This window comes from Malaclemys terrapin, chromosome 14 (genome assembly GCF_027887155.1).
Source record: "Malaclemys terrapin pileata isolate rMalTer1 chromosome 14, rMalTer1.hap1, whole genome shotgun sequence".
Taxonomy (NCBI): Eukaryota; Metazoa; Chordata; order Testudines; family Emydidae; genus Malaclemys; species Malaclemys terrapin.
Genome location: NC_071518.1, coordinates 34,663,741 through 34,686,369, shown reverse-complemented (window position 1 = coordinate 34,686,369; position 22,629 = coordinate 34,663,741). Strand labels below are relative to the sequence as shown.

Here is a 22,629-nt window from a genome sequence, read left to right as displayed (position 1 = left end):
CTCCTAATTCTAGACAACATTGCATATTTGCATGTTTACTTTCTGCCAGCTACCTTATTGCTTGGGTAGAACTGGTTTTCTGTAAGGGTGGATGAGATACTTACTATGGAGTGGTTATAATCTAAATACAAATGTGTTTAGCACCATTCCCAATGATCTGAATATCTTTATCTTTGGTACTGTACCTATCAAACATTTTTCCTCAGGAAATACGATACTATAAAGACATTTCTATATTTATGATCATTTGAGGAGTGAAGAGCAAGAATGCTTGCTGTTGGAGTTTCTGATGGCATTCCTGAGTCTGTCTCTCCCCCTCCCGTGATAAAGTATTTTCCGTTTCCCCTTCTCATAGTTAAAGGGGCATTGTCAGTTGATTAAAAGCCCCAAAATTTGTCTCCATAAAGGAAGACAAATCCTATGCGGCATTTCTGGAGAGAGGACTCTTGTATATTTTTATAGTAGCAGTTAAAACAAATCATAGGGAAAATATACAGTACATAAAATATTTCAAACCACCTTTGGTCTAACTACAAAACAGTCATGGAATAAACCGCATTTATGTTGCACCTTCGACTTTTATTTAAAAACTGGATTAGATAGGAGCCTGAATTAAATAGGCGAAGGGATTTAAAATCACATTGGTCTGAGATCCAGGATTCGCTCTGTTCAGTTGTGGACCTATGGCAGTTTTCAGGTTAGTTTACTAGATATCAATCAGGGATAGCAATGAAAGTGTATCCCTGAAGTTTTTCAGCGGCATAAAGCATCTATCGTCGGTTGTTCATGAGAAATTTGGTTTTAAAACGATGAAATTCTGATGTATAGTAAACCTTATTTATATTTTACAAAAACAGTACTAATTTCTCTCATCAGGAGGCCTGTACAGTTGGCTTACGTTAATTATTTAATCTGACTAAACATCGTAGATATGCTGTGGATATAGCTCTCCCTTCTGCTGCCATGACAGTCTGTTTGTGTTAAGTCAACTTCTCGTAGTACTGTCCCCCCATTTGAGTTCCTCCAGAGGGGCAGGATTCACAGCAAGACTCGTGGTGCTGGGCATTATCTTAGGTTGTGAATTCTAGTGTTGTTGGCTGCCTTTGCCTACCTACCAACCTTCTCCCCCTGCAGGGAGAAGTTGGAAAGGTGGGTTTCATTGTGTGTGTGCATGCGCGTGCGGGAATGGGGGGTATGTGGTCAGACTGGCTGTGCTAGAGGCAATTTACTGAGTATGCCTGGACTATGTTGGCAGTAGAGAACTGCTATCACAGTGTACCACTGAAAATAGAGACAGCCTTAGAGTCTGATCCAAAACTCATTGAACCCAGTCAAATATCTGTTCACTTCAGTGGGCTTTTATTTAGGCACCTAGTTATGACTCTCAGTAACTAAGGAAACGTAGATTTGCAGCACTAGGGTCTGAAATATTCCATTTAGAACCTTACCCAGACTGGTTATGATATTCTTTGATATTTGAAGTGCATATCACTTTCTTAAGTATAATATGTAATCATTGCTGAGGAGAGGCTCTTCAGTTTTCTGTTCATAAGATGGGCCCACCAGTGCTGAGTGCAACAAACTCTCCTACATGATGTGTTCCAATTTTTCACTCTAAGCCTAAAATGTCAGTTTCAATGGCCCTTTTTCCATCTGTAAAAGCAGCAAGAAAGCTGTATTCCTACTTGGTTGTGAGTTCATGCAAGGTGTGAACTTATCAACAACACTTCTGATTCATTAAATAGAAAAACTGAAGCGGGTAGGCCACATGTACTTTGGTTTAGGCGTATACATAGAACAAAACAATTGGTTGCCATGCCAATTGAATTGACCATTTGGGAAAAATATTTTTCTTTGCTTTTTATATATGTGGCAACAATCAGCTTTTCATCTAAATGATTCTACTGTTTTTGTTTTACAGTCTCCTCTTAGCCATGACCTCATCCTTAACCTGACTCAGGACGGAATCAAACTGCTGTTTGATGCTTTCAATCAGAGACTTAAGGTACAAAAAAAGTAACTAAAATAGATTCTAACCTATTCTTAAAATTACTTAAGTTAACAAATCCTTTTATTTTTACATAGTGTTTATATGCCAACTTTAACACACTCTTGCAGTACAAGACTATCGCTGTGTTTTAATGGTCAAACTGTAAATACAGAATATCTTAATATTTTGAAATATATTGGGCATTTTCAAGAGTGATCCAATGTGACCTCTCTTCCCTACTTTGTTCCAAATTGGGCATATGCTAAAAATGGCTGAGATCAGATCCTGCATTATTGCAGTCGGGGTGGATGTGTGGTGGTGTGTTTTTTTCCATTCGCCCTTTTATTCTTTGCTTCCATTTTATCCATATAAACATTTTTTTATCCCCTAATTCTTGCTTTCAGCTGAACTAAATTCATGGTATACTCATGTAGCCACTAGTGCACCTGTAGTCATGTGGCATCTCAGAAGACCAAATTCAAATAAACAGGTACTCCTCCATGGAGTTCAGCTTATACTGAATTGGCATTTGTACCAAAGACTGAGATCATCATTCCATCAATGCTCCCTGCAGTATCGTTAAGTGATGCTGTGCTCAAAGAGATGCATCTCCCACGAATGCTTTGCAGTTTCATCACATTTACTAGAAGCCAGGCTGGTTACATCTACCCTACTCATAGAATTTAGGAGAAACAGAGAAAATGCTGCTATTGAGGTGACATGGTTCAGCCAAGCAAATGGACAAGTACAGGTGTGCGACTCTGTAGAGATTTGATTAGGTTATTACAAAATAAAAAGGCTTTCTCAATTAAAACACCATAGCTGTGTATTGGTTGTGGGGTATTGAGCCTTTCACTGAGTCACCAATTCAAGTTCTGCCCCAAATTCTGACCAACAGTCAGTGTTGGCCATTCAGTAGTCTTTCTGAAGCAACTTTGTGACACCCTACCATGTTTCTAGTGGACAATGTGTGGATAGAAAATCCCTACCCATTTGGCACAAATTGCCATGCTACTTGGCATCACCTGTACAAAAGAGAAGTACTGTGTGAACATGATTAGTGATCTACACTGTCAACCCTGACAGTGGTTCCTCCAGGAGAGGCTGCCTCACATCACCCTTCCAACCACCATTAAGGGTGATATATGGCGGGGTTCTCAAGTTTTTTCTTTCTGAGCCCCCCCCCGCCCCCCACATGCTATAAGAACTCCACGGCCCACCTGTGTCGCAATAACTGTTTTTCTGCATAAAAAAGCCAGGACGACGCTAGGGAGTAGCAAGGTTGGGGCCCATGCCACAGGGGCTCCCATGAAGCTACACTACATTGCTCAGGCTTCAGCTTCAGCCCCGGGTGGCGGGGCTCAGGTTCCTGGGCTTCAGCCCCATGCAGTGGAGCTTCAGCTTTCTGCCGTGGGCCCCAGCGAGTCTAATGCTGGCCCTGCTTGGAGGCCCCCCTGAAAACTGCCTGAGGCCCCCTAGGGGCCCCTGATTGAGAACTGCTGCTCTATGGAACCTTGTTTTCTCTACCCTTCCCTGTTCCTGTTCTGTCTATAGAGAACTGTGCTCTCCAAGCTTTCAATTTAGACTTCTCATGAGCACAAAAATCACTTTAAAGCCACTACAGACAGCTGAGGGGAGGAAGTTAATCAACTGAAATGCAAGATATTCTAATGGACTAAATATTTGTGACTCGCTATTAATTTGGATTATTTTTAACTAAATTTAAGATTTCTTTGTAGTTCAATACCATTATGCATTCATATATTTTATAATTGTTAGATGTATACCTTAAATGTTAAAAATAAGTTAACATTTGCATTTTTCAGACTAATTTTCCATTAAGAGTCAATGGAAATGAAATGAGATGTGGTCAGATATTTTTCCTCCTTCAGAATGGGCCGGATTATAGTTTATAATTGAATTGTGGAAGCTTCTGTTTATGAAATCCTTCCTGTATTAATGGGATCTTGCTGTCTTTAACACAGAAGTCTCATTGATATTCAAACAGCGGAAGTGACGTTAGGGTTATTAACAGGATGTTTTAAAGCTGTTTTTCTGTCAGAAGGAGCTGCGTTTTCCCAATGTGGGCTGTTGCTTGACTGTAGAAACTCTTTTCAGTAGCATAATTTCTTTAAAGAAACTGAGCTTGATAAGACTGAAATAATCACTTCAATTATACATCTCATTTCTTGCCATTTATCTGAGCCTCTGAATCTCATTTTTAATGAATAAAGCAGCTCCTTCTCTCCCGCCACCCCCAAATCTCTCACTTCAGTTTTTCAGAGGGTGGGATCAACGTCATTTGGAGACCAATAGCACATATTCAGGAGTTTCCCTTCTATTCTTCCTCACTCTTATGTGTTTAAATTATCCTCCTACTACCCATTTGTTTAAAAATAGCAGGGTTAAACAAACTGATCTGGTTTAGTGGTCCAGCAAAAATGCATTTTGGTCTCTAATCTTAGAGGGTCAACAGTTCTGTTGTAAATTGTGCAAACTGTACAATTGTAAAAGGATACAATAAGTATTTTGTGAAATTTAACTGATATTTATAAAGCTGCTTGGGACATATTCTGTGTCGCGCACACATTTATTTCAGATCACTTCTTAGTACAGTAATCAGACTTGTTTTAAGAAGAATTTGTTTTAGGTGGGGATTATTAGAGCCTGCTGTAAAGATGACATGATTCATTTTAGTTTCTCCATGGTTCAGAACCCAATGTTCAGCAGTGAAACTGACAAAAATCATGTCACTTCACTCTGCTGTTACTTGAATAGTATGCAGCTATTAGAGCTGGTCATGGGGAAGATGAGAATAAATAAAGGCTTCTAGAAGGTAGAATGGCAGAGTTAGGAGGCTGAGGGAATAGTGGCAATATCCATGAGATGCGTTCTGTGCCTCTGTGGGTGGGAAGACACCTCTCTGTGCCTTCCAGCAACCAGAGGGATGCAGGGGTCTTTAAGTCTGTTGTATGTATTACCCAGAGGCTGAAATGAAGCATGGTGCCCTGGACCAACTTTTAGGGATAGCACTCTAGTATGAGTCCAAGTACCTTCCTCCTCTCACCACCCCCCACTCCCATTCAGCTAGGGAAGGAGCTAGACTTCCACTATGCTGTCGTTTCCTGTTGCCTTGCAAATTCTACAAGCCCTGTAAAGTATTAAATATTCAACCTGTAAATGCTCTAAAATTCTTTGAATATTAGATTATAGTAAATTGTTTAAACTACTGACCATTCTCAAATTCAAGCCAAAAGCTTCTTGATTATGCAGAGATTGATCAATAATTGGGTTTGAATGCTGCTGATTACACATCTGCTTGTATGGGCAGTGGAATAAATACCATGGTTGCTTTGTCAATAGTAGCTAAGCTAGTTTTTAAAAAGTCCTGCCTTAGCCTTATGGCTTATTGCAGTATTTCTTCTGTGGGTGTGTCTGCAATGACTGTGAGCTTATGTAAATGCACTGGGTATTGCTGGACTGCATAATTATCTATAAATATTCCAAAATAGAGCCTGTTTCTTTCTCTTACCTGCAGTTAATAATTGTGTGCTAGACATTAATAGATTTTGAGTTTGAATAATGGGATGATGATTTGATTAGGCTTGGAAGAATTGGATTTTTATTGGTAAATGTCAATTTCACAGTACACACACAAACCAGTTAAAAATATTTCCATCAGTGATAACTGAAATTTACAGATAGGCATAGTAAGAGAAATTTTGCTTGAGAACTTATTGGAGTTTGATTTTTAAGAATATTGTACTTAGTATATTTGATGTGATGTTGACAACTTGTGTTTTAATGGTTATAAAACTTTAACTTGTTGATTCTCAGTGTCTGTCATGCAATAATTGTTTGACTCCTCCCATAATGTGAAAACTTAAATCAGTAAAAAAGAGAAAAAGCTTAAAAGCCATAATTTTGCCCAACTTTGAAAATTTAAATTTATAAAAGTAAAAAGTGATTAAAATAAACACCAGTGTCATCCATTGCGATAATAAAAAACATTGAATTATGTCAAGCCTATTGATGATGAATTGGCACTTTTTTGACAGCTGTCAATGCCTCTTGCTGACCTGGAGCTCATTGACCGAACACACTGTTCCCTTAGCTGACTGTGCTCTTTCTGTGTTCTTTGATTCATCCTTTATTATATTCCTGGATCGTGAATTGTTTTAGCCAGGCAGCAGCCTTTGATTCCGGCACTCATAAGAAGCTTCTGAGTATTTTCCATTCTTGAGTTAGGCTAGATATTTTTCCCTTCACTTCCAGAGGTGTCTATGTGCAAAATAAGCATGTGGAAGATTTAAGAAAATAGAATTAAAAAAAAAAAATAGGACCAGTACTGACTCACAGTAATGCCATTTAAATGATCTTTATTCTTACTGGGGCATCTATTAGATCGTAGCAGGCAATCTCGAAGGGTTGAATCAAATTCTAATAATACAAAGTATCCAGGATTTTAAGAAGCAGAACTAGGGCAACTATATTTATATATAAACTTGCTTTAATGGACAGGAGAGAAATGCTTGTTCATTGGGTTTTGTTTGTTTTTTGAAGTTGAGTTTGCCAATAAAAATGTGTTTCGTACTCAGCTTCTTAGTTGTCTAAAGTGTATGGGCTTTTTCCTATATACTTGTCATTTTGCTTGAGGAAACTTTCATTTTCTTATGAGTCAACAGTATACCATTAAACATGAAGTACTTTTATACAGAATGTTGTGTGTAGTTTTAAATGTACATTAGAATATTTTATATAGGGATATTCACCAAACAAATTGCTAAAACAAGACTTCCATCTTGGTCGGTGGCATTTATATGAATTTAAAACCATGTGTGTTCAGTTAATAGGCAGCATAGTAGAGTTTTTAAAAGTCTCTCCAAAATTCTCAGTACTACTTATGATGGGAGATTTCCTGGGGGTTCCCCTTTATCCTCCATGACCCTGTGTCCACAGTAGCATTTCCTCCAGCCACAGAGGGAGTGCTTCTGTTAAAGCTTCATTAAGGATTATCCAGGGCAGCACAAGGCTCCCTGTTTTTCCCACAGCAGTTAGACACCATCCTCTCTCTTTCTCTCTGCAGCTGCTGGCACAGGAAGAAAGGTATCTAAATTTAGGAGAGAGCCTGCGGGGATGGAGGGGGCCAAGTTTAATCCCTTTTTAGTCACTGAAAATCTGCTTTAGGCCCAATCTAGCATCAGGAGCCATTAGTGCAGATTCCTGTTCCCCAAGGAGACTCATCGAGATCAACAGGAATCCATCTAGGTGCAAGAGTCTGCAGTAATGAATGCAGGATCAGGCCCTCATAGTGGAGGTTCTGAGGAGAGCTCTAAATTAAACAAAAACAATATATGTACATAAAACAAAAATATTAAGAGTTATTATGCCTCTGGTCTGTTGTTACCCTTTTTTATGGATGGCTATTTTAAGTGTCTGTTACAGCACCTAAAGCCTTTGGATAGGCGTCTTGTGTGTTTACAGTGAAAATTAAAACTTTTATATCTGCCGCAAATCACTTTGCTGAGTGAAAAAATGAGAGAGGAGTTTAAATATAGTGAAAGCTGTACAAGGAACCACCATTTTTAGGCAGTCTGAGGAGTCCAACCCAAAGAATCTTCAAATGCATTGATGGCACATCTGTTGCACTTCCATTAGGAGACCACCTCCATTTGGTAACCATTTACTGTCACTTCCTTCAGAGGTTGCTTAAAAGAAGTTGCTCTGTAGATACTACTTTAGCCCCCAATCTGCCAAAAAGATCCATTCACACAGATTCCCATTGAAGTCAGCAGGTTCCATGCAGATGCAAGGATCCACCTTCGTAGAGTCAGTTACATGATTGAGGTTTTTTTGGTGATTGTTTTAGAACTGTGATAAACTCTGAAAATTGATGCTCACTAATCTATCTTGATTTGTTTGCAGTGTTGTTGTAGCTATCTTGGTCCCAGAATATTAGAGAGACGAGGTGGCTGAGGTAATATCTTTTATTGGACTAACTCCAGGACCTGAAGAAGAGCTCTGTGTAGCTCGAAAGCTTGTCTCTTTCACCAACAGAAGTTGGTCCCCCAAAAAAATATTACCTCACCCATCTTGTGTCTCTAATCCAGTGGTGGGCAACCTGCGACCACACGTGGCCCGTCAGGGTAATCCACCACGAGACAGTTTGTTTACATTGACCGTCCACAGGCATGGCCGCCCGCAGTTCACCGTTCCTGGCCAATGGGAGCTGTGGGAAGCGTCGGCCAGCACGTCCCTGCGGCCCGCGCTGATTCTTGCAGCTCCGATTGGCCGGGAACGGCGCACTGCGGCCACTGGGAGCTGCGGGCGGCCGTGCCTGTGGACGGTCAATGTAAACAAACTGTCTCGCAGCCCATCCACAGATTAGCCCGACGGGCCGCGGGTTGCCCACCACTGCTCTAATCTGTCTTGATTCAGTTAAAACCAAACAGATTTCCACTAGAGAAGGTGAACTTGCAGTAATAACTTTTAACTTGGGTCAGTAGTCTGCCCTAAATATCCTATTTCAAAATCCTGTGGAACTGCAATAATTTTTTCTATTTTCTGTCTTTCAGGTGATTGAAGTTTATGACTTGACTAAGGTGAAGTTAAAATATTGGTAAGTGATTTAAGATTATCGCGTACCATTGGGTCACACATGATATATTAGTTACCATCTCTTTTTCACTCCAGTCATAATTACTGGACTGCACTGAATTTTTGTCTCATTAATTTATCTTCAGGAAAACAGTTGCATATTTTTTCATCAGAAGTTAATTTAATTATTCAGAAGTAAAAATTATAGGCAATATTCTCATAATATATCAAATTAAAGAACATGTTCTCAACAGAAATGAGTTCTGGGTACATTTTGAACAGGAGTCTAAGTGTTTAAGGTTGGTAGGCATGATGCATGTTGGATCAGTATTTTTGTGGTGCCAATAGGATTGGTTTGGGTCAGTTATACTGTATTTTGTTGCTTACGTTTATTATAATTATTCTGTTTAACTGGGGAAGAGTTTTCAATTATTTATATGCTACTCTAACAGTGAGAACAAAATTCAGATAAGATTCCTAAGCATATTCCCTGTGTACATTACCAATCCCCTGTTTCTTCTAAGGTTTGTAGACTTCCTGCTCTCAACTTATGGTATTATTAAACATGTATATGTAGCACGAAAGGTGGGCATGGACTAAAAATTTACAGACTCTCTCTCAAGGACCCTTAAAATCTAGGGACAGATATGACATCAGGCAGGGGAGAGAAAAGAAGGCTTACACAATACAGTTGAGGTTTCATGTTCCACACAGACACGCATTATGGGAGTTATTTGGAGATGTATTAGGTGGATGTAGAAGTCTGGGTGGTATTTAGTGCTTGTGTTAGTGACTGGCAGCGACACCCATTTTTCTGGGAATCCGGCTTTTTTCTGGTTGCCATCAATTTTTCATCTTGTGTGTTCCATTCACGGATTATTTTGCAAGTGTAAATGTGGTGGTAGGGAATGTTAATTAGGTAAAATAAACTGAACAGCATCCCACTGCCACATACAGTATGTGGTATTGTATCTAGATTTTTTTTTTTTTATTTTAAAGCCTGTATCCCATAATTATCAAAGGTTAGTTATCATAATAAAAAAAATGATCCTTGTGAAATATTTTAGTGGACATACTATTGAAATGGTTTATGCAAACCAAAGGCAGAATTTCTTTGATAAAATCAAAAGTACATCTTTTTCTTATTCTCAAAAGCCCACCTTATGAGTATGGAAATGTCATTGTCTATATTTTTCCTCTGAGTTTCTTGAGCTCCAGGGCTGAACCTGAAACAGAACTTATCAAGACTTTTTTGTAATGGGACTTGAAGGTTGGGAAGCCACGTACACAGAATGATTGTAGAAATACCCGCAGATGTTTGCAATAGTTCAATTTAACTGAAAGATTTTTTTTTTTGGAAAAGAAATCAGTGCTCGCTCTCCCACATGGCTGTCCCTTCAAACCTCTTTGTTATATAAAATGGCTGTAATACCCTTCTTCTTTCCAAATTTCTTGTAGCAATCATAGAATTATAGGGTTAGAAGGGACCGCAAAGGAAATTTAGTCTATCCCCCAAGCAGTGGTGTCAAATGATGAAATCAGGGTCAAATTCTTCTCACCAAAGCAAAACTCAAAAAAGCTGCAAACTTGGGAACTTTTCATACTATGTGTATGAAGGTAGAGTCTGATTTTATAAATCCCGTATTATCTTTTTATAGAAGTCTAAGGGCCAAACCCTGCTTCCTTACTCCTGATACTCATTCAGAGTAACTACACTGACATCAGTAAAGTTATGAAGGAGTAACAAAGAATAGAATTTGGCTTTAAGAATTATTTCCCTTCCATTACAAAAAATTCATATAGTTTTTTGGCTGAGCTTGTGAGGCCAAAAACTCAACTTCACAGCATTTCTTTGTTTAGATGTAACACTAACTTTTGAACATAGCCTCCAATCAATTCCAAAATTACAGCGAATCTTTAATAGACCCCCTCGTCTTAAATCTGCCCATCCTCCCAGGTGGTATACCAATGTTGACACCCTGAAAAAGAGAAAAGGAGAATAGGAATGGCAGACACTGGCGTGGGGGAATGGGGGAGCGGTACAAAGTAAAACTGCCTGGGGGAGAATGGGGACACACACAGCCCCAGGCATAAGGGAGAGGATAGAGGGTTGCAGGGAACCTCCTAAAATAGAAGGAAATGGGAGGGTGGCTCGAAGATCAATGTAAGGAGCCCCTGGTGTGTGCAGTGAGGTTGACTGACAGAAGCAACAAAGTGAGTGACCCCAAAGTAGTGGGGGTCGGCTTATAAATGGGTCTACATCAAAATTTGATGATTTTAATCTCTATGGAATCATTGAATTGAATATCTAATACATTGTTGTTTTGTTTACCTGGAGCGTCTGCAGGCATGGAGCCCCTCAGTTCTCCCAGTGTCCGCGGTTCGCTGTTCCCAGCCAATGGGAGCTGTGGGAAGTGGCACGCCACTTCCCGCAGCTCCCATTGACTGGGAACAGCGAACCGCGGACACTGGGAGAACTGAGGGGCTCCATGCCTGCAGACGCTCCAGGTAAACAAAACGTCCTGAACTGCAAGCGGCTTACGCTGATGGGCCGGGAGCCAAAGTTTGCCAACCCCTGAAATATAGGGTCGGCTTATGAAAGGGTCATACAGTTTTTGCTATTTTTGCCTAACCATCTTGGGGGGTCTGCTTATAAACAAAAGGTCTAATGAACGAGTGTATACAGAATTTAATTCTCCTTACCTTAGTAAACATGAGGTGTTTTCTCTGGTATTGGATTGCTATGTGAGATGAATGTAACATAATTTTCCCTTGAAAAATGAGTTTTCTGAGCATTCTTATTTTTGTATCTAAATGATTTTAACTAATGAACCCCAACTAGTAGCCCACTCCTTAATGATGATTCAGTGGCTTTCATTTTCTTTTTCAGTGGTGTCCATTTTAACTCTCAGGCAATTGCTCCAACCATAGAACAGATTGATCAATCGTTTGGAGCAACACATCCAGGAGGTAGGCTATGGTATTTCTGAGATCATCACAAGTAGACTTCACTTACTGGCTTCATCCAAATGAATTCATCTCTTGGTTAACATTAAGAATGACAAACTGTTCTAAAGAATATGCCATGTTTTCATATGAGAAGCCGATAAAGCCTTCTGATCTCAATTGAAATGAATTATGTTGTTTTTCAGAGAGTTGTCACATTCTTATACTTTACAAGATATTCCCATTATATTTAAATTTGAAAGTTGGCCTGCTTAGTTAACTAAAAGAATGTGAAATATATGTGGCCCGATAATAGTATGTTCACGTAGCATTAGTGGGCTCACTTGAACCCACAATAATAAGGAACTTCTAAGATTTTTTCCTTTATTCCTGTCTAGCTTAGGTGGAGAGAGAATTTTCTCAGGCCATGTCTACACAAACTCTTACTGTGCAGCAAGTTAGGGTGTGAAGCTCTAGCATGCCGTGCACTAACTGTCCCGTCGATCCTGCTGATGCGCACTACAAGCTTCAAGCAACAGTATGTCACTGTGCCCTGGGGAACATTTATCGTGCATCAGCAAGTCCACGCAGGCAGTGTGCTGGAGTGCTGTACATATATATACCTGAGCTTGCCACTCAGTAAGTGTTCGCGTAGTGATGCCCTAAGTCTCAGTGCCTGGTTAACTGGACGATGTTTGGATAAATGCAGAAAAGTGGGTGGGGAGTGAGATGCCTCCCATACCCAGGGTAAGAACACCGGATGCTTCAGTAGCTCCTTATGGCCACTCTCCAGTCTGGAGATTGGAACAGCAGCCAGACCTTCTTGGCACCTGCACAGGTGTCACTGGATCCATGTAAACAGATGACATTGTCATGTGATGTGGTCAGCAGGATTCTCAGCGCTCCCAGCATGAATCACACTGACTTCAAGGTGTGGCGTTCTAATTTATTAACACAAACACACAAGAACATCAGAATGGCCCTGCTGGGTCAGACCAAAGGTCCATCTAGCCTACTATCCTGTCTACCAACAGTGGCCAGTGCCAGGTGCCCCAGAGGGAATGAACAGAACAGGCAATCATCAAGTGATCCATCCCCTGTCGCTCATTCCCACAAATCAGTGTACAGAAGAAATGAGAGAAATAAAGTACAGATTGTAAACAGACAAATTCCCCAAATGGGCCCAATACCCCCCTTCAAAACTTCTGCTGAAACTGAGTTCTATCTCATAAGGTTGCCCCTTTGTATTCTTGATAGTTTGTTCTCCATAGGCATTTGCTCCTTTCTTGATCATTTACCCAACCTTCTACTATATAGAATCACTGAAGAAAAGGGAAATCCAACAGAACAGAAGTACATTACCCACTGTTTTTGATAGGTGATGAAAAGAAACAATGATTACTGCAACTCCCAGGGCAAAGGGTAACTAGAGTTGAATTACCTGTTGGGGAGAAGCGTTGGACAACCAAAACCGAGTGCAGCCGTAACAGTGAAATAATTCCTCCCATAACTGGGGACTGGGGCTTGTGTCAGAATAGGCAAAATACCATTGAGGGCATCCTTTCTCATGTCTCTCTTTTGGCCTTATGCTCAATCCAGTTGCCACGCTCCAGGCTGGTCCTCCATCGGCTAGTACCAACACACTCTATGGTTTGTAGGCATGTATATCCCCATCTCTTGCAGTCTTACCGCTCTGCTGGCAGCTTCTTGGATAGCTTCTTATTGCAGAGATTAAGGGGTGTGGAAGGCTCTGCAGGATCTGTATTGAATTATATTCCTTTAACCATGTAATGGTGCCAGGGATATAATTGGATAGAGACCCTGCAGTAATTGGATACCAAATTGGAGTAAGTGAAGGCTGGAAGAGTTGTAGCCTTTACACTGTGAATGTCCTTGATTTTCTGTATATAAATCAAGCTGTAACACTATATGAATGCAGTTATTGGAAAATGTTTAAGGGAGAAAAAGAGATCTCGCAAACCTATGACGTGATACCATGGACCATAAAAATATTTCTACAGCTGTAAGACTTGTTTATCTAACTCGCTGTATGGCCATGTAAATCTGCATTCAGGCACTTTAAAATTGCAGCGTAACAACACATCTGGAGCTTTCTGACATATTTGTATGCTTGCTAAGAAAAATTGTGCACCAGCTTTGTTTGATGCTAATTTTCATAAGATCATCATCCAGTGACAGTAAACAGGAAGGTTGCTTTTGCCACTATTGTTGTCCTCACCATTTACAGCAAGTGTTAAGTAATCCTTTCCAGTAAATTAGGGCCCATGACTGCCAGAACTCGTCTGTGTTCTATATTTAGTAACATCCTATGCAAACTGACTGGCAGACTTTGTTTCTGGTTGATGCTGCTTTTAATGACTGTGGTTATGCCCTATAAAGTCCTAAATGGCCTGGGACAATCCTAGTGGATGGATTACCTCTCTCCGTGTGCCATTCCACCACAGCTGTGGTATAGCTAGCTCTTCAATAGCGCTTGCTATTAGTAGATTTCAAAGCGCTTTACAAAGGTGGTAGGTCTCGTTATCCCCATTTTACAGATAAGGAAGGGGTGCTTGAGCTGGACCCACTTTGAGAGGAAGCAGTGGCAGAGCCTTCATTGTGAAGGCCCTGAGACTAAATGTGTGTATACAAAGAGACCCCCCACACACCTCTGGTTCAAAGTAGTGAATTTCATGACTATCTGGGCACAGTGCAAAACGTCTGTTTGATAGGATTTTTGTAGAGGGCCAAGGTCATGCTTCCTATAATGAAGAGGGATGGGAAGGAGGGTGTTGGGGGGGATGGGATTGGTGACTGACTGGCTGAGTTCCTGTTGAATGAACTATTTTAATGCTATTGAGATTTAATTGTATTGTTAACAATGTGTTAGGGTGTTTAGAGTCTTGGATGGCCATTTCTTTAGTTATTTCTCTTTATACATTACTTCTTAAGATATCGTGACTTCCCTATGAAAGCATTCCCTTCTTCTCCACTCCCCGTTTTGAGACACTTCACTTATAATTTGTTTACTGTGATGCAGAGTTCCCTCTAAATTGTCTTTGGCCCGAGCGGGCTACAGACGCCACTGCACAATATTTTTGTCCCTGGGCAAATGTATGCTTGTTAGGGCGCAGGTCCTGAGGCTGGGTGAGGTGGCAGGGCTGGTGTCAGCCAGAGGAATTGGCACCTGGAAACATGGGATGTACTGTATACAGCTGTAGCAACGCAGCAGCAAGTTAGTTTAGTGTAAGAAGACTTGGAAAAAAATGTGGGGAACACCATAGCCAGCCACCACCTCCTCCCTCAGGCCCTGCTCCCCTGGCTGGCACCTGTAGCCCTACCCCTCCCACCCCCCAGACCCCATTCCCCCGGCTGAAACCATCCCTAACACTGCACACCCCAGGGCCAATTTCCCTGGCGGGCAGTGGCCCAGTTCTGCCATGAGCAGCCCCAGAAAAATGGGGGAGATCCAGTCCCCACCCCCCTTAGAGATCAAGACCTTCTGGCTTGGCATGATCTAGACCAGGGCTCTCAAACTCAAATGGCCACGAGCGCCACATGAGGACTAGTGCATTGGCCCGAGGGCTGCATCACTGACACCCCCGCTCACTGACCCCGGCCCCGCCCTCACTCCACCTCCTCCCCCGAGCGCGCGGCTCCCTGCTCCTCCCCCTCCCTCCTGGAAAGTGCTAAGCGCCACCAACAGTAATGCACCTCACTCAAAGGACAAAACACGCACTTAGTTAGCTTTACTTCTGTTAAAGCCCCCCCACTGCACTGGGCTGGACCACCACTCCACCCCTGCTCTGCCTCTTCCAGGGGTGGCAGGTTTGTAGAAATTTTGGTGGTGCCCAGAACCTGCCCCCCCCAAACTCCACCCCCACCTGCCTAGGGCTCTGGGAGGGAGTTTGGGTGGGGGAGGGGGTCTGGGGTGCAGGCTCTGGGATGGAGTTTGGGGGCTGGGGCAGGGGGTAGGGGGTGCAGGCTCTGGGATGGAGTTTGGGGATAGGAGGGGGTGCAGGGGTGAGGGCTGTGGGGCTGGGGATGAGGGGTTTGGGGCATTGGAGAGGCTCAGAACTAGAGCAGAAGGGAAGAGGAAGGGCAACCTGCCCTGGCCATAGTGGAGGGGGGCACTAGGACCTGATGCCGGAAGCCAGCAGAGCGGAGTGGAGTCAGCATGAGCTGCAGGCTCTGGGGCAGTGAAGGGGTAGCAAGTGAGCCCGGGGGACACTCGGGGGAGATGCGTGGGGGTGGCAGGTGGGGCCGGGGGAAAGACCCGGCCCCCAAACATTGGGGAGCAGCAAGCAGGGAGCTTAGCTGCCACATAAAATAACTCGGGGGGGGGGGGGGGGAGCTTGGCAGGCCGCAGGGAAGAGTTCCGCGGGCTGCATGCGGCCCATGGGCTGCGTGTTTGAGACCCCTGATATAGACTGTCGGGAGAGCACATGAGCCTGAGCACCAGGAGTGGGGAGCACCAGGAGGGGCAGAGTCTGCGGGGCCATGGGTAGGAAGGGCGCATCCTCTCTGCTCAGCCCCATGGAACGAAAGGGATCCTGGAGGCAGAATCAACCCCACCACCAGGGCTGGCAGTGTTTATGATGGTATGATGGGGGGTATTTGGAGCGTTTGAGAGAGAGGAGGGAGGATTTGGGGGATACCCAATGAGAGTCAATTTGGGGAGGATTCTCAGGGAGCTGGGTGGGGGTGGGTGGCCATCAAGGGTGAATGTGGCAGGAGGAGCGTAAGGACAATTCTTGGGGTGTTGGTCTTCCCTGGAATGTGTATGATGGGGGCAGGTTCTGGTGGGCAGGGTCCCTGGGAAAGATAAGGGGATACAACTCCTGCTCCTGAGGTCTCTGGAGCTCCTGAGGGCAGCAGGCCCAGATGTGACGGGGAACTTGCCTTCTTGCAAGGTAGGGGAAGAAGCAAGTGACATGCTGCCTCTCACTGGCACATGCTCTGTAACCATAGGAGCCTTCCCCCTCTCGTGATAGAGAGCAAAATCTCACATGAAGCCTCTTCCTTGCCATGGCCTGGCGTTCACATGGTCCAGAGTCAACCCTCCTGCCATTGTGTGTGTTGTAGGGAGTGTGGCTGGGTGCCTGTCACCTGACCTGGGGGCTGAGCAGCAAGATTTGTGACATACTGTATATTCAAGGTTGTTCCATGTGTACGTGGTTTACGGGGAACGTTTCTGTGATGTGAGACCTTAAAATTCCATATCATGTCATGGTATTTTATTCTTCTCGGCTATTTTGCCGAGTCAGGAGCATGCAGAAACAGCAGACTGAAGTGATACAAAGTGCTGCTAGATCTGAACTAGAGAAATTACTGTCTGTTTCTGTAATTCCATTTTCTTTCTTTTTCCAGTGTACAACTCAGCTGAACAACTCTTTCACCTCAATTTCAGAGGACTGTCTTTTTCTTTTCAATTGGACTCATGGGCTGAAACTCCAAAGTACGAGGTCAGGAATCATTCTTAGTTAATAGATACTCTGCTTGTTTGTTTTTTGTCTTTGTAACCATTGCAAAATAGTCTTGCCTGCAAGCAAAACAAACCCTTCAGCTGGATGAAATTTAAATCTTAAATTGTGCTCTGACCCATTTTCTTACCTTGAGCATAATCATTTCAAAGCCAAAGATCATGCCTGGCTTTTAGCAGGAGGGTGTGGATGGAGGATTTGCTTCCAAAACTAATAGGGAATAGCATTTTCATTATTGAGCCGAATCTCTAAAGTTTGCTTCTCAAATGTGAACACCCAATTAATATCTCAAATATTTCAGTTAAAGTAAGCCTTGCTTTGCTTTAGTTAATCTCAAATGATCTATAAATTCTGTTTGAATTCCTCCAAAGTGATTGTGCAGCTAATTAGAACAGGGTGCATAAAATACACTTACTAGATAGGAAAGTCTGGAAATCAAAATTACGTGTGTTATGCTATGCAGGTTTCCTTATTCACTAAATGTTTTGATAGGTTACTAAATGCTTAAGTGGGCCTAATCGTATAGCCATTGAAGCCGGTGGCAGATATAACACTGACTTCACTGAAAGCAAGCTCAGACCTACTGTGGTAATGCTAATGGAGGCATATGTATAACTCACTTCTGTGTTAATGAAAATACCCTCTATTGTGTGATCCATTCTCATCACCTAAAGGCAATTCATATTGTACAGTGTTGGATTCCATGACAAAACTGGAAATGGGGGCATAGGTTAGCCAATATAGTGGCATATGTTCTCATTATATCAGCAAATTCCTAGATCAGTAGGCTGGCTATATGTAGAGAGAGCATTTAGAGTAGGGGTCTCAAACTCCAAGCCCACGGGCTATCTGCGGCCCGCGGGGCTCCAGCAGTTTTGGGGCCGGGTCTCTCCCTTGGCCCCACCTGCCACCCCCAGGCACTCCTCCCCAGGGGCCCCGGCAGTGCAGCGGAGCTGAGCCTGCTTCCTCCAGTGACTGCCGGCCCCTCCCTATGGCCCCGGGGAGGGGCTGTGCCTCCATGTGCTGCCCCCGCTCCGAGTACCCCTGCAGCCAATAAGAAGCTGCGGGGACGATGCCTGGGGGCAGCAGCACACGGAGGCCCCCCAGTCCGCCCCGCCTTGGAGCCTCATGTAAGCGCCGCACTCTCTCGCCCCTCCCAGAGCTTGCATCCCCACCCTCGCCCCACATACCCCCTCCTGCTCCCAAACTCTCTCCCAGAGCCTGCACCCCTGCCCCAGCCCAGAGCCTGCAACCCCACCCCCTCCTCCTGCACCCCTGCCCCAGCCCAGAGCCTGCATGCCGCACCCAAACTCCATCCCAGAGCTTGCACCCCAGACCCTCTCCCCCACCCAAACTCGCACCCAGAGCCCAACCTCTCACCCATTCTGCACCCAAACTCCCTCCCAGAGCCTGCACCCCAATCCCCTACCCCAGACCTCCTCCCCCACCCAAACTCCCTCCCAGAGTCTTAGGCAGGTGGGGGGCGGAGTTTTGGGGGGCAGGTTCTGGGTGGCATGAGTGACATTATTGGCCCGCTGGGAGGATTTGAGGACTGGCACTGACCCTAAGGTAAATTGAGTTTGAGACCCCTGGATTTAGAGGTTAAGGGCATTGCCAAGAAGCTTAATGACTTTTGTATGAGTCTTCAACAAGTAAGAGAATAGGGAGATACCTACCCAAAAGTATTCTTTGCAGATCATTAAAATAGTGTCAGCAAATGAGGTGTCAAAAAAAGCATTGGAACAAATTGAGAAACTAAATTGCAATACCCCACCAGTATCGGATGGCATTCACCCAAGAGTTCGGAAGGAATGTAAGAATGAGCTGTCTGAACTGCTGAATGAAAGATTTTATTTTTATCAGGTATTATACCAGGAGACTGGAGAATAGCCAATGTTGTGCCTATATTTTTTTTTAAAAAGAGCTGCTAGGAAAGCTCTTAACCATTGCAGACCTATGCAGCTTATTTCAGTACCAACTTTGACTGACTGACTGGAAAAATAATTAAGGGTAGTTACAAAACACCTAATAAGAGCATGTCTTGACTGGGAAGATTGTGCCTCTCAACACCATTAGAGTTCTTTAACAGGAGTCTCCAAAATAAAAGCTAGAATTGATTTTTACTTTCAAAGCCTTTCACAAAGTTACTCACGAGAGGCTATTAAGGTTACTAAGTTTTCGTATGATGAGAGGTGAAGCTCTTCTATAGATTATAAATTGTTGTAGAGGTAGAAAACAAAAATTCTGAATAAATGATCAGCATGGAAGGAGATCAGCAATGGAGTTCCCCCATCGAAACATCCTTGAAGTGAAATTTGCAGATGACAGTTGTTTGTTTGCGGATTAGGAAGGATTGTATGGAAATCCAGAAAGATCTCACAAAGCAGTGAATGTCATGTCTGTTGCAAAGTACTGCTACATATTGTAAAGAACACTTTGAACTTTTGATGCACGTTGGGTAAAAAACACCTGTAAGCTTCCTTGTGGGAAAACGCAGTGAAAACTTTGGCTCGGTGTAGGCAAAAGGCAATCAAGAAGTTCGTCTGTATTTAGAAATGACTAGAGAATAACACTGAACATATTAAAATGACATTAACCGTCATTTTCCTTAAATACTATTAATTTGGTTTCCCCTTTTCTTAGAATTCCAGATTGTTAGGACTAATTACGTTAGAAAGGAGACAGTGTGTGAAATGATAGAGGTATAGTGAAAGGTCAATTATTACATAAGAACGGCCGTACTGGGTCAGACAAAAGGTCCATCTAGCCCAGTATCCTGTCTACCGACAGTGGCCAATGCCAGGTGCCCCAGAGGGAGTGAACCTAACAGGTAATGATCAAGTGATCTCTCTCCTGCCATCCATCTCCACCCTCTGACAAACAGAGGCTAGGGACACCATTCCTTACCCATCGTGGCTAATAGCCATTAATGGACTTAACCTCCATGAATTTATCCAGTTCTCTTTTAAACGCTGTTATAGTCCTAGCCTTCACAACCTCCTCAGGCAAGGAGTTCCTCAAGTTGACTGTGCGCTGTGTGAAGAAGAACTTCCTTTTATTTGTTTTAAACCTGCTGCCTATTAATTTCATTTGGTGACCCCTAGTTCTTGTATTATGGGAATAAGTAAATAACTTTTCCTTATCCACTTTCTCCACATCACTCATGATTTTATATACCTCTATCATATCCCCCTACAGTCTCCTCTTTTCCAAGCTGAAAAGTCCTAGCCTCTTTAATCTATCTTCATATGGGACCCTCTCCAAACCTCTAATCATTTTAGTTGCCCTTCTCTGAACTTTTTCTAGTGCCAGTATATCTTTTTTGAGATGAGGAGACCACATCTGTACGAGTATTCAAGATGTGGGCGTACCATTGATTTATATAAGGGCAAAAATATATTCTCAGTCTTATTCTCTATCCCCTTTTTAATGATTCCTAACATCCTGTTTGTTTTCTTGACCGCCTCTGCACACTGCGTGGACATCTTCAGAGAACTATCCACGATGACTCCAAACTCCTGTTACATTTCCTGTTTTTTCTTACAAAATAATTTTTCATATTAAAAAACGTTGACGTGTTTAGTTTAGGTGAGGTACTATTGAAGTAAAACAGTTAAAATAGGAGACTCTTTTGCAAATTTATTTTTTTCAGTGTGTGTTGTTTCTGTGTCTGTATGTTATGCCAGGGAACAACATAGCATGACAAATTATTTTCCTTTCCAAAGCTAGTAGTGTGTGTTTGAATAGTGTTGCAGAGACCATTTTTTATAGGTGAGGTGTATGTTCAATATGCATACCTATAATCAGACTCACCTAGGACAGTATGAGATTTCCTTCTTCAGCACCACTCTTCTTTAACAACAAGACTTGAAAATCATTGAAAAATTATCCATACATGAATAACATTGAATTATGTTGGAGGGGTTGGATAAGAAAAGAATACTGAAAGGAACCAGATAAGTCAAAGTATTTTCTCTGACAAAGGCATTCTCCAAACCAGCAGAGGTACAAGCCTTAATTCTTAAATTTTTGGGGAGCAATTAACAGATTTTAGAAAGCAAGGATGAATAATACGACAAAAGGTTGATAAGATTTAAAAAAAAAAAGTGTCACCCACATGTACAATTTTCCATAAATACTGTAGCATACCAGAACAAATGCTTTCAGAGCCAGTAAACTTTTTCAAACACTAGTCCTGAACTAGAGTGTCTTGGGTATATGTGTGGCTTATGTTAGGGAACTTAAAAACTATAGCCATCTTGCAGAGGGTAGGTAAAATAATTGAGCTTTTCCATCCCACCATGAGCATCAATGAGCAATGTAGTACAAGCTAACATTTTCCAGTGGCTTTTTTTCCTGCAGTTGTGGTGTACAGACATTCCGGTTAACTATAACTAGAGATGTACAGTCTGTGTTTACAAATACAGTTGTCTGGTGCAATATTTTGAATGGAAATATGTGTTTTTAGAGCAATGTATCTGTTTGTCATACAGTATATAATAGTCAGTTAGAATGTTTTTATATATCCACAGCCTAACTTTGCTCATGGCCTAGCTTCTCTGCAAATTCCCCATGGTGCAACTGTGAAACGTATGTACATCTACAATGGAAACAGCCTGCAGGATACCAAGTATGTATAGCTGAATTGTCAAGGGTGGTTAACCAATATCTAAAATGTTTTTTTTTCTCCTTCACGTGTATTTATTTGTTTAGACTTATATGAATGCTAAATGTATAAGAAATTCAGTGTCTAGTTCCATTTGTTCCTTTCTTTGGATGGTGCCAAATACATTATTTTGTGGTAATGCTTCTTCAAATATGTCTAGATGTTGCGCACAGAGCACATACTCTCCTATGAAACAAGGCTAAATTCTGATCTGATTTACACTGGTGTGAATCTGGTGTAAATCCATTTGGATTAGTTGCACTAATCTAAGGTTATGTGTACACTGTGCTGCAGTGCAGACTACTGGAATGTGAACTGTAGAGTGCATGCAAGTGTTGGACTTACTGCCCCATATGGTAAGATGTACAGATGCTGACATGAACGAAAAGGTGCCTAGTTCACGTTAACATACTCCTGTTTGAAAGAGGATTAAGTTCACGTGAACTAGGCACCTTTTTAGTTCATGCCAGCAGCCATATGGGGCAGTTTAGAGCGAAGCAATTCACACCCCTGTAGTCCTCACTTCAGTGCAGTGTAGACAATTCCTAAATCAACTAAGATCAAAATTATGCTCGGAGGATAGGTGGGGTAGTATGGAAGAAGCAAGTGAGACCGAAGGAAACTCTTCTCCAGGAGTGAGAAGTACTTACACAGTTTGCATGTACACTAATGCCCTTTATTTAGCTAAGTCAAGCTGACTGGGGCAAGGAACAATATTTTTGCTATTTGTTTGTAGTGTCAATGGGGCCTCATATGTCTATGAGTGTCAGTGGGGCCTCAATTTTTGATTAGGGCCCTTAAGCTTTACAGCAATACAAATAATAAAATAGCAATCTCCGGGCTTATTTAGCGTATGAATAATGTGTCATATATGGTTTATTTCCTTCCCATTGATGCTCAAGGGATTTGTGTGTCTAACTCCCGTGAGTGTGAATGGGAGTTACTTA

The 22,629-nt window shown here is 42.4% G+C and overlaps 1 protein-coding gene across 2 annotated transcripts in view; it reads left to right on the top strand.

The window, feature by feature from the left end:
* PHAF1 (phagosome assembly factor 1) overlaps positions 1-22,629 on the top strand; it is a 53,141-nt gene that overhangs the window by 13,301 nt on the left and 17,211 nt on the right. For both annotated transcript variants that reach the window (XM_054048832.1, XM_054048831.1), the window contains exons 4-8: positions 1,922-2,005; positions 8,566-8,609; positions 11,478-11,557; positions 16,904-16,998; positions 21,549-21,646. In XM_054048832.1, coding sequence (XP_053904807.1) covers positions 1,922-2,005; positions 8,566-8,609; positions 11,478-11,557; positions 16,904-16,998; positions 21,549-21,646 — 401 coding nt within the window. The remainder of the gene's footprint in view (positions 1-1,921; positions 2,006-8,565; positions 8,610-11,477; positions 11,558-16,903; positions 16,999-21,548; positions 21,647-22,629) is intronic.